The sequence below is a fragment of the Branchiostoma belcheri genome, unplaced genomic scaffold (assembly GCF_001625305.1).
Source record: "Branchiostoma belcheri isolate BF01 breed outbred unplaced genomic scaffold, Haploidv18h27 scaffold66, whole genome shotgun sequence".
Lineage (NCBI taxonomy): Eukaryota > Metazoa > Chordata > Leptocardii > Amphioxiformes > Branchiostomatidae > Branchiostoma > Branchiostoma belcheri.
This window is the reverse complement of record NW_017804309.1, coordinates 699804-712169: the sequence shown is the minus strand read 5'-3', so window position 1 is coordinate 712169 and position 12366 is coordinate 699804. Positions and strand designations below refer to the sequence as shown.

At 43.5% G+C, this 12366-nt stretch overlaps 1 protein-coding gene across 2 annotated transcripts in view; it reads left to right on the top strand.

Annotated features, from left to right (window-relative positions):
- Positions 1-5595, top strand: part of LOC109483804 (cysteine-rich motor neuron 1 protein-like) — a 42308-nt gene extending 36713 nt beyond the window's left edge. The window contains exons 12-16 of one of the 2 annotated variants that reach the window (XM_019786929.1): positions 359-574; positions 843-1070; positions 2629-2829; positions 3385-3489; positions 3652-5595. In XM_019786929.1, the coding sequence (XP_019642488.1) occupies positions 359-574; positions 843-1070; positions 2629-2829; positions 3385-3489; positions 3652-4001 (1100 nt within the window). In that variant the 3' untranslated portion in view covers positions 4002-5595. The remainder of the gene's footprint in view (positions 1-358; positions 575-842; positions 1071-2628; positions 2830-3384; positions 3490-3651) is intronic. The other variant, XM_019786928.1, reaches the window with a different exon arrangement.
- Positions 5596-12366: the final 6771 nt, after the last annotated feature.

The window sequence follows — 12366 nt, the reverse complement described above, 5'->3', positions numbered from 1 at the left end:
CCCTACTAGTTCCCGTACCCACGTCCNCCTCCTAGTATTAGTTTTTGGGTGGTGCTCGCCAACATGTGTGTCCTCACTTGTGAAAACAACAGGCACAGGGTCTGCACCTGGGGGAAGGGAGGCGGGCGTATTCCTTTCTCATAATTGTCATGGGCTGCAAGGAGTTCAGCTAGTCTCGTGTTCCATTTAATCAGGGCAGGTGTAGAAAAGAATTTTTTTTCTAGCTATACAAATGGAAATGTATTTTTTTACGTTATCTTTGTCAAACATTCAGTGGCTATTTCTGACATGAGAAGGTTACGGTATGGACAAAAAATAAACCTGACAAGTTTTCATTAATCAATTAATTCATTCCCAGATGATGTGGACAATGCCTCCAAGCCTGCGGCGAACCCCACGGTGTGCCACTCGCCCGGCGGGGAGTACTTTGTGGAGGGAGAGACGTGGCAGTTGGACCAGTGTACGCAGTGCACGTGCCACAATGGACAGGTCCTGTGCGACACCGAGGCCTGCCCACCCCTGCTGTGCCAGAACCCCATCAGGACTGACGGATCCTGCTGTGCAGTATGTCCAGGTGAGTGATTGTTTGTTTGTTTGTTAGTTTGTTTTTATGTCTCATGATTCTTTTTTCTCCAAGTACATTGTTGTAAGATGATGTCTGTCATAATAACAATAGAAAATTGCAGAACTATTTTACAACTCTCTCCAACAATTTCCACTGCTAATACTTTGATGAAAAGTCCATAATGCTGATCTTAATCAATAGATTTTTTACTAGCGTTTGAAATTAACTGTTGGTGATTTTAGGCTAAAACATGTTTCTCTTCCCACGCCCCTCCCAGATGATGCCGGAGCAGACATGTTCCCCCTGCCCCCAGACATGTCGGAGCCCATCCTGTGCCAGGGAGAGGAGGGGGAGATGTTCCTCCACGGGGAATCCTGGAAGGCAAACGTCTGCACCAGCTGCGTCTGTCTCCATGGCAACATCACCTGCTACTCTGAGACCTGCCCGCCAGTCAGATGCAAGAGACCTGTTCTCAGGAAGGGACAGTGCTGTCCCCAGTGCTTAGGTAAGGGAGACCTTTATAGCCATTACCTACAATACAGTCAGGGCTTGAAATACTTGTTTCTGCATACTGTAAAACATAAGATTACCTGCACTACACAAATTTGACCTACAGCACTCATTTTCTTTCTTTCCCTGTAGTTCCAATACTATAGATAGTGCAACTATCAAGCCTGTCACCACAGCTCAGCCATCTTTCACCATAGCTAGTCTTTACTTGTACTTACAGAAGTGTAGTTAAGATAAGGGTCCGGAGCTGGAATTTTGCATGAAGATTGCATTACTGTGTATATTTTTCCAATGGCACAGAAGAATTTTAATCTGACATTTCACCACCCTCTAACATTTCACTGGACATCTCATCAGATTCATTTTGGACACCCTCTAGTGTGATTCATAGATCTGAGCAAGCAGTACACATTGCGAAAGGAACTGCCTTGTAATTTGGCTGGACTTGAAGCAATCTGATTTATGCCTCTTGTGAAGGAGATGTTGTTGGAGGCAGGATCAGACCTGTACCCTTCAGTTATTTTCTTAAGAGCCTGCTTCACCTCTGGGTGAGAAAAGGAGTACTTGTTGGAAGGCTTGAAAAGCGAGCAGGGCAGAGTTCATGATGAGGTTTATTATTCTTTGGTCCAGGTAGGATTACGTGTGCAAAATGATCCCTCAAACGGAGCAGATAATTGTCAAACCTCCCCAGGTGGTGTCAGGAGAAAATGTGACCCATGAACTTCCAGGCAGGTTTTGGGAACCTTGGGTCGAGCCTTCCTTTTGGTGAAAACCGCCGCTGATGCTCAGGCTCATCCCAAACTAACTACAAGAATAAGAAGTAATCCTGATGGCATGATCTGTTGCATAAGAGGCTTAGACTTTTGTAAGAAATATCAGAAGATAATTGCTTAATGCACTTGGGACTTTCAAGGAGGGTGTATGTCACAGAGATACTTTTGTAAGATTTGGACCAAACTTCTTCCAGACTTCATTATCTCATCCAAGGAATACCTTATACAGTGTAAACTTTAAGATGAAGCCTGGAGTATGCCTGGAGCTTCTTAAGCTTTAGGCATGGAGACATAGTGTCTACTACTTTAAGACTGGATCTGCTATCACCAAAGGATTTGCAATTTTGAGTGATATCAGAAGATTCAAGATTGCCATCAAGGAAGAAGTAACAATATCTGATGCCTAACATAAGCTGGCTCCCTTAGCAAAGATAACAAGGTAGATACCCTCTGTGCTCATGGCCTATGGAATGACAACACTGTTAATGGGTCTGAGGTGGCAAGCAAACTGTGACTTCGGTTGGTGTTGATATGTTGTTTGGATTTAGTTGCCTCCTGTCTTGGTTTGACGATAGATTTGGTGATGGTAGGTTCTTTGATGACTGGACAAGCCTGTTCTTCAGACAGTCTTTACCATATTTTGTACAGGCGAATTTAGTGCTAGCTTCCCGGTACCTTCTGTCACCATTGGTCTCTAATGTAAACTTAAGATGACTTTAGTGAAGAGTCACAATGATGATATTTATGAACATAACTAAGAAGTGGTCTTTTCTATTGTAGATTCGTCCAATGCGGTGACGACGTGCAGATACAATGGGCAGATGTACAGGGAGGGGGAGAAGTGGAACATCGACCAGTGCACACACTGCTACTGTGTCGGGGGTCACCAGATGTGCTCCCAGAGAATATGCATGCCGCAACTGTGCCCTGAGGAGGAGCAGATCACCCTGCCAGGAGAGTGCTGTCCTGTCTGTAGATCAGGTAAGGCTACAGTAACTGTTGCATAAAAAATTCTTAAGACTATCTGGGGATGGAACTTGTGAAAATGAAAGCTCTCTCAAACCAGTTTGACTCATTGAAGGGTATATTTTGGCCTGCTCCACTGGTCCAGCTCAACAGCTGGAAAGATAGCCTATTCCTCACATCTGTAGGAAGTTTTTGTGTTTGAGAAAAAAATAGTCTGGAACGGATGTTGGCTTTGGTTTGTTAGTTTCTGAGTCAAACTTTCTTGACATAAGGAGTCCAGTATTTTGTTGTATTTATTTTCAAATTGTACAACATCGTTAGATGTCAAAGTCATTTACTAACAAAAGTCCACTTTGATGTGAAACAAGTTTGATGATGAAAGTTTCAGTCTCAAGTTTTCCTCTTTGTTATTTCCTCTGTGAAACTTGAACAGTCTGAAAAGGAGTCACATGTTGTCACAAGAAGTCTTTTTGTTTGTTGAATGTCTCAGTTTTAACTTTCTGACATTGACCTTGCTATGTTATTCTTCCTGGTATGCCATCACTGACATGTCATTTGTTCCTTTTCCAGACTTGACTACAGAAGTTCCCAATGAGTCCAGAGGGAGTACAAGACAAAAGGCTCAGCCCACCCCTGCATTTACCACAACACCACTGTCACCAGTACAAACAACGGGTAAGCACAGTTTTCAATGTTCCATGTCTTGATGTATCAGGGCTTGAAATACCCAGTTGTGATTTAGAAAATGAAAGCTTGTAGGTAGGAAAAATAGATGACTTCTAATTCTTCGAAGTCTGAAAGTCTTTAATGTAAATGCTTTTCTTGTGTCTTCTGCAGAAATGAGCAATGAGATCCCAGATGCCAATAAGATGGGAGGTATTGAAGCGCCAAGCTTCCCTACTCTGGCCGTGGTTCTTCCGATCGCCCTCATCATCATCGCGCTCGCCTTGCTGTTCGTCGTGTCGGTCATCATCGCCAAGAGAAGAATGGGCAGGGTCGTCTTCAAGTCATCGACACCCCCCCAGCCGCGGAGAACCGCCGGGGGGCTGCAGGACTCCAGCGTCGTGTACGTCGACCACAAAAACGGGGTGAAAGTGGAAGTGGAGAGGAGACATTGGAGCGACATCGAGCCCACGCGGGTCAGCGGGTACTACAGTATGAGGGACCCGGGAGTGCAACACGTGTGATGTGTGTGTGGTTGTGGGGGGAGAAAAGGCGGGCGGCCACCGGTTGCAATGGGACTGTAGCAAAGATGCTGCTTATGTGTGGTGCAGCTGAGGATGGTTGCTGGGAGAGAGCCAGGACAAATGAGGGATGTGGTCAGGCTCATCAGGTGCTCCTTGTGTGACCTCTGACCTGGTTCGCCCTGTGTGACCTCTGACCTGGTTCACCCCGTGTGACCTCTGACCTGGTTCACCCTAGTCTTGTACATAAACACTTGACGTAATATATTATATATAGAGAAACTGCAACTCATTGACACGTCAACAGTAGGGAGAGCTTTAAGTAGAAACAGAGCAGTGAAACACACTGCCCACATGTGCCGTCACAAGAAACATAAGTGTGAAACTCCTCCAAGGAAAGGCTTGAATGTAGCGCCTATCTTAAGGTAAATTCTACCAGCATTTGTACAGTTAAAGTCCATTGTAAGTCTGGGATCAGGAGCACCACCTGTAACAAATGTGTGATCACATCGTGTAAATTGTAGTGTGCTTCTAAAGCACTTCTCAATGGGAACAATGCAAATTTACTGTACAGAGAGACAAAATCATGCCAGCTGCCCAGCATAAATTTATAGGGAAAGCATTCAACATGCAGAAGCAACGCACACTTCAAAGAGTCCTTTGCCTGCCATCTCGTATACCTTTCAAATATTTCAGAAGTGCTTCTACCACTGCTGGCACAAGAATTTATTTTTTACTCTGTGCAAAGCACAGGACCTCCAAAGCAAGTGAAAATTTCTGTTGATGTGTAATTTTATCATGGACTTTTTGTTAAAGGTGTCTGGATGCTTTTGCATTAAGAATGTGGTGTACACTATGTGCTGTAGAAATTGAAGATGTATTTATTTGTAAGATATACTTCCAGCATTCTCTCTTGTAAGCCCTTCTGTCTATGCAGAGTTTTAGCAGAATCAGGAAGCAATGTAGACTGGCTTCTAAATATTGTTTTAAATATTTAGTAGGTCAGCTTGTCATAGACTTGTACAGTGTAATTTATTCTATAGAGAAGGCTCTTCTAATTTATTGTGACTGAAAGGATGTGGTGTAAGATACTAGTGATGTACTGTCCTTCCTACATAAGGCACAAGCAGGAAGAATGATCCTGTCTCAAAACTTGCATATTAAACCAAATGTTGTCAGACATGTATAGTGGATCCCTGGCAAATATTTTCCCAGTTGTGTAATAATGTCTAACAAGGAGACATCCGGTAATTTTGTCTACATTTTTGTCTGACCATGTCTGAACATGTAACACACAGAAAAGTTCTAATCCTATGAAGAATATTGCCATGCCATTAGTATCAGGGAATATGACAATAGGAATATGGTTTCCATGACAGTTCATTGTGAAGAAGAGTTTTTGTCGGTAAGCAGAATTCAAAGGAAAACGCTGTTTTGTGCGTAAAAACTCCTACATTTGTGTACCAGTTGTGGAGGAATGGGCTATGTATAGCATCCAGAAGGAGAGGTCCTGTTTTCTACCAATGTATTTATTCTCTACTATGCTTGTACATTTTGAGCAGAAAGAGCAATAAATTTGAAATATCTTTAAAGCAAACGTGTTAATGTGAATGATTGTAACTGATTACTGCAAGGTGCCACTTGATTCATGTGATGATATCAAGGTATATATATAGTTTTAAAAACTTATCAAAGACTAAGGATGTGCCAGGTACTAAATCTGTATAGGATTTAAAACTATAACTGCTTCTATAAAAATAAGGTTCTTGTACTGATATTCAACATCAAATCTTGAATATGGTGACACACAGTAGCACTTAGGAGACAGGAGCAAACAGTCAACCCTTCCAACTTTATAATTAGCTCCCAGCACAAACACTGTAACATGAGACCTGCAGCACAGAAGCAAACACAGAGCCTGCCCAGTCTTTCATAACCAACAACTGGACCATCTCTTCTCTGTCAACAAACATCAGGGTGGAGAGGGGGGAGTGAAAATAGGTCAATACAACACACCTATACATGAGGTACAATCATTCCTACAATTGTCAGTAAACACAGACACAGAGGTTCAGATTTAGGCAGGTCTGAGGAGACATTTTCCCGTGGGAAATGGTGCACCCTCTGTCCTAAATGCAGGGTACTGTAGGCAAAGAAACCACTGCCTGTAAGTGTAATAGGTCATTGTGACACCCTTACATTTGAGTCTTTTGTTTGATGTAATGTCCTGGCACCCTTTACATTTGCTGACAAAACAAAAGTTGTTTTTCTATTTTCCTTTACCTCTGTGCTTCATTATCAGGAAAAATCAGTGCAGTGTGTTCTATGGCACCCATGACGCAGGTAATTACAATGCACCTGTCCATGTGAGATAATTGGCCTTAACTTACATGGTTTCACCTGTACTAAAATCACAGGTGTAACAATTCAGAGCGTCTGTTTACCTCAAGCCACGGGGGGGACAGGGATGGGGCATAACACCTGTTTATGTGTCTTTCTCAGCGCCACCTAACGGTGAAGAACTAGCAAGTCAACACAGTAGGGAAGGTAGCAGAAGGACCGCTAAAATGTGGTTGAAAAAAGTACATGGTTGTGTTCTGATATCCTATGATCTACCAACCTGATGAACCATTTAATAATGTCTATTACGCCTACTGAATATAATTCTGCCAGGTCATATATTCATAACCCTAACAAATGTATCTAAACAAATCTCCAATACTGCACTAGAGATCTGCCATACATACTGTTTTCACAGATTTATGTAACCTGGCCGACAAATGTCAATGGAGTTTAATATGACATTTGTACCTGCTTGACTCACTCTGGGAGACTTCAGCATCTTCTGTTGCTTGTTGGTCATCATAGCCTCTGCCCTTTGTAGTCAGGCTACTTTGTGGTTTCCTAAGCTTTTCTATGATGTTATAGTTCAGATAGAAACTCTGTCATGTGACTGAGCTGGTGTGCTACGCCGAAGAGCGGTTATACCGGCTATACAGACAGAATAATGTGTAAAGAGCATAGATCCAGAGATTCCAGACTACATTTTGTATTTGCTGTAACGTTATCACTGGTTCAGACCCCGTATTTTCACTACATTTCCATGCTAATGTCATGCCCGTAGCCAGGATTTTGAATGGGGGGGTTCTTCCCACTGCTTGAGGGGACCTCAAGCGCCGTAGGCGCGAGGCGAGCGCCGAAGGCGCGAGGTTCCTAGGGGGGTCCGGGGGCATGCTCCCCCGGAAAATTTTGAAAAATAAACCTTCTAAAATGGCATTTCGTGCATTTTTGAGAGGATTTCCAAGAAAAAATCAGAGATAAATTTTATTTAATGACAAAGGGAGCAGTTTTTCTACGATTTCAGTCCATCTTTTCAAGAAAAATCTTGGACCTTTACATAAAATGCGGACCAAAAAGTGGACCTTTACATAAAATGTGGACCAAAAAGTGGACCTTTACATAAAAAGTGGACCAAAAAGTGGACCTTTGAGCCTTGTGCCAAGTTGTGGGGGGGTTCTTCCGAACCCCCGAACCCCCCCTGGCTACGGGCATGAATGTCTATCCTGTGGCTAATCCAGAAATAGCGGAAGCTGTACCCAAACCAGCTCTGCTGTAGCAACAGACAAACTGACTTTTATTCCTGTTGCTTCCCAAAAGGGACTTGCTCAACTGGGGGGTAGTCTAGTTGCAAACCAGGTGTCACCCTGGTGAGAAGGCCTCCTTCAGACCCAGCCAAGTTGTGCATCTGTTTGCTTAGTTCTTTCAGCAGGGCATTAGCCATTGGCACTGAAGGATGAAGAAGACAAGCTGGGTTTACATGAAGCTCCCTGAGTTTGCAGGACGTTCCCCCCACCAGGTTGAGCATCTTACAACAACAGATTCCATTGTACAAGTCATTGTACATTGTCAAGACAGGCGATTAATATTACACATAAGCTTCTTGTTTGTGCCTGCTTTAACTTTGTCTAACTTCAAGAAAGAAATGTCCACTACATTAATTTTCTGCAAAAAATCTGAGAACTAAGAAATCAAGTTTGTGTGACCTTGTCCCTCTTTATACTGCAGAATTCTAATTTATTAGATAACTCAGCCTAGATAAATTGATTCAGCCTACCTCACCTCTCCAACCTTCTATGAAAAAGTATAATCCAGGTGAAAATGCTGTAATGATTATCAATGTTACTACAAAGTGAATGGGATACACAATAGACACACTATGTACCACAGCAATAGTGCTAAACCCCTGTAAAAAATAAGAGAAATCACTGATATAAGGAAACGGTTAGTTGGATGGACCAACAACTGCAGCTAATGATCTAGTCTGGTCACTTTGGCCCTGACAAAACATCTCCTGTAATAGTGATACTAAAGTGTGGCCAGCCACTTAATTGGGCAGGACAAATGGTCACTTTAGATTGACCCAGGCTGCTGCAGGAATGTGCCCTCTGCCCCTGTACAGTCACACGTAATTAGCCACAGACATCCTCAGAGAACCCTGAATGTTCTCAACAGCTTGGGAAGCGGTGACAGGTGTTGACAGGAAGGGGGTGGGAGGTAGTAGGTGAAGGTCTCATCCTAGCTGGGAACAATGGAAGAACTCTGTTGAATTACATGTAAGCAGAGAGAAAATGCAGTACAGCTTGGGAAGATATGACAGGTGCTGACAGCTAAAGGGTCGGAGGTAGTGCATGTACAGGTGAATGTCTCATGCTAGCTAGGATGACAAGTGGTGACAGGATTGGGTGGAAGGTAGATGAAGGTCTCATCCTTGGAACAAATGGAAATCTCTATTGTACTGTCAGTCACACCCTACCAAGCAAAGTGAACACAACATATAGGAGGCCCCTTTGTTCAGGTAGTGTCAAACAAAGATTAGAGTTAGACAGACAAGGATTAGGTGAAAGAATAAAGATAAATATTTGAGACAAACTAATGACCAAAGTAAGACTAGCCACCTCCATCTGGCATGTCTAATATCAAATTGCAAAATGACTGGATAGCCACAATACTACTGACAAGTCCATGTGAATAGGCGGTTTAAGGATTCTTAATGCTTGTTGGTTCTTATGTGGAGATGGTCACTTGTACAGGTTTGGCTGTACAGATTCTGGAGTGGCCTGTTCTAACACCCCATCTATTCAGACTATTTTCCTATACTCCGATACTCCCCGCGTTGGCAGCAGTAATAGTTTATACTGGCAGGTTACAGCAGCCAAGGCTACAGCAGATTGACGTGTAAATATTTAGCCCTTGCACCATACTTAAGAAAACGTTAAAAGAGTCGCTGAGGACAATCTATAAATCATAGACGTCTGTTCGGCGATGCTGTTGGGAGCAGTTCGGAACATGAAGAGGACATTGTTTGAAAACTCATGTGGGTGGCATTGCTCTGTTACACTGCAGCCTGGCGGACTGTGGATATCTTTACCGGCATTGGCTGGCCTTGTGGTTTATAGGGTGGCGGTTCCAGTATCCAGAGGTTCTGGGTTCAAATCCCTGATACACACACAGTGACACGCCCAAAGTGAGCTCTTGAGAAAGGCACTTTACACGAATTTCCTCACTTCAGTCAGTGCCTAGTTTTGGTTTACTGGGAACAAGTTTCAGGAGAGCAACATCTTGAGTATGTTAAAGAACCCACCACACATATTGAGAAGAGTAATTAATGAATTGCCTGCTGAATGACATATGGTGCAAGTAAATTTATGTGGGGATAGTAAATTTGAATGCCACCTGCACCAGTGCATGTATGCAGAAAAAAGGGACCTGTTCTGGAATACGCGGACATTCTATGGGCAGGTCTCACACTGCGTGACCAGAGGCTACTTGAAGCTGTCCAGTATTGCTCAGCCAGAATGATCAGTGGCCACCATGGCATTCCGTACCCGTCCTACCGTTCCGTCTACTCTCAGTTACGTCTCCCATCTCTTACCTTTCGCCGTAAACTTCACACTCTGACTGCCCTCTATAAGCTGATGAACGGACACTGTCCCCCCCATCTTCTCAGTCTCCTACATACCAACAGATCATCTGCCATTGAATCTAGATATTCCCTTATAAACGCAAATAACCTTTCTTCGCTAGCCCCCAAAAGTGTCAGAACACAAAAAACCTTCTTCTACAGGTCCGTCCAACTGTGGAACTCTCTTCCACAGGACACCCAGACAGCTCCATCCCTAGCATTATTCAAAGCTAAAGTATGGCTCTCCCTTGGAGACCAGTTTTCTGTATAAGACAGCACACACATGTACTAGTATTCTATTTGCACCAATCGTATAGTATGTAATAATTTAATTGTATCATATGTAATCTGTATATATTAATGACCATAATTTATGTATTTAACCACATTTTTTTCCCAGGGCATGCCCTTAGTAATAGCTTCTAGCTAGTTGGGCTGCCCTGGCTGTCTTGTATCAGCCAAACCAATAAACAAATAAACAAAAAAGGGACTTCAAGGCCTGTGTCCTGAAGGTTTAAAAAATGAGCCTTCACCACACATCTGCTTGGAGAACAAGACCTCACATCAAGGGAAAAACTTGTACTCTAAATCTGTCTCTTCATTGAAGTTCATTCATTTCAAGACAAATACTTAGTATAAGGAATTTAGCAAGTAAGAAAATTCCACCTCCTTGTTGAGGGATGAGTGTGGTGTGTCAGACTGAGGCTGAAATAGTTGGCCAGCTGCTGGGGATTCAATGTTGTCATCACCTCCACAAAATGGGACTGGGAAGCCTGGATTGGATTCAGAAATCCTGAAGGAACCTCTCAACAACAGCACAATTGATGTTATGATAGGGTAGTCCGAGATGGGGGAAGTTAATGGAGTAAAGAGGGGTCGTGTCAGATCGTTTTACCCCCTCCTATCATTATCCCCATCTCCACAGTACACGTCTTTATTTCCCCAAGCTGGGACAGGTGTTACAGCAGTGAAAACATAACGCAGGATTAGTATTTTGTTGTGAATAGTAATTCATAACAAACCCAAACTGGACCCGATTAGTCCAAGTGTTCTCTTACAGTCCTCTCCAGTGTCTGTGGGTTAGGTGGCTCACTGGAGGCTGACTTGCCTGGCTGGTTACTAAGCACCCATGCCAGTGAAACATTCTTCATGCGAACCACGGCTAGTCCCTGAGAGTTGTGCAAGGTCTCCACACAGCCAGAGACGGTCAGTTCCCATGTATAAAAGGCCCACTTGTTAACGTCTGTGTCTGAGCCACCTCTGGCAAAATACAAAAGGAGTAAAGACCAGAGGCAGGCCGCACCACTGACGCTGGAAAGGTCGGGTACTTAGATGTAGGACAGTTGACTACGTAAACTAGGACAAGGTGAGAAGAGGTGTACGTCTTTGGATGAAGATTTTGTTTTGGTAGTGTCAGCTGGTATTTCAGTCTTGGATTTCATTTTTCAATATTGTACATCTTGTACTATAAGTTGGCCTGAATGCAGGTGTATTTCTAATTTCTTCCGCTTCTAACTACACTGCTGCTAAGAGAGGATGGTTAGAAACGAACATGGCTGGATAACAGGGACATTTCATCCTCCAAGGATCCCAATTGACAGATGCCACGTACTATGATGAAGATGCAAAAAGAATTGACAAAACAAGGAGAAATTCCACATAAAGCAAAACATGCACCTGTTGTTAATTATGAATGCCAGAAGGACCCTCTGAGAAGACACCTGCTAGTGTTCAGTAGATAAATGACCCATCTGTCATCACCCCTGCTGTGTTGGTATAGCCCATCCTGGTGAGCCAACAAGTAGCATCCCTCCCACCCCTCACTGAGGGCCAGGAGTTTCCCCACAGATCTAAATCAGAGTCAAACCTAGGTAGTGTGTGAGTGTGTGAGAGTGTGTGTGAGTGTGTGAGAGTGTGTGAGAGTGTGTGAGAGTGTGTGAGAGTGTGTGAGAGTGTGTGAGTGTGTGTGTGAGTGTGTGAGTGAGTGAGTGAGTGAGTGTGAGTGAGTGAGTGAGTGAGTGAGTGAGTGAGTGAGTGAGTGTGAGTGAGTGAGTGAGTGTGAGTGAGTGAGTGAGTGAGTGAGTGAGTGAGTGAGTGAGTGAGTGAGTGAGTGAGTGAGTGAGTGAGTGAGTGAGTGAGTGAGTGAGTGAGTGAGTGTGTGTGTGTGTGTGTGTGTGTGTGTGTGTGTGTGTGTGTGTGTGTGTGTGTGTGTGTGTGTGTGTGTGTGTGTGTGTGTGTGTGTGTGTGTGTGTGTGTGTGGCCAAGCTGCCAAGTGTCCTTTGTCATGTGCTAAAATTTTTAACAAGAGACTCTGCGGCTATAATAGGTTTGGATATCATGCTAGATTCAAATGAGAACGTTTATAATAACCAACAAAATATGAACAATCTAAGCCAAGAATCAGAC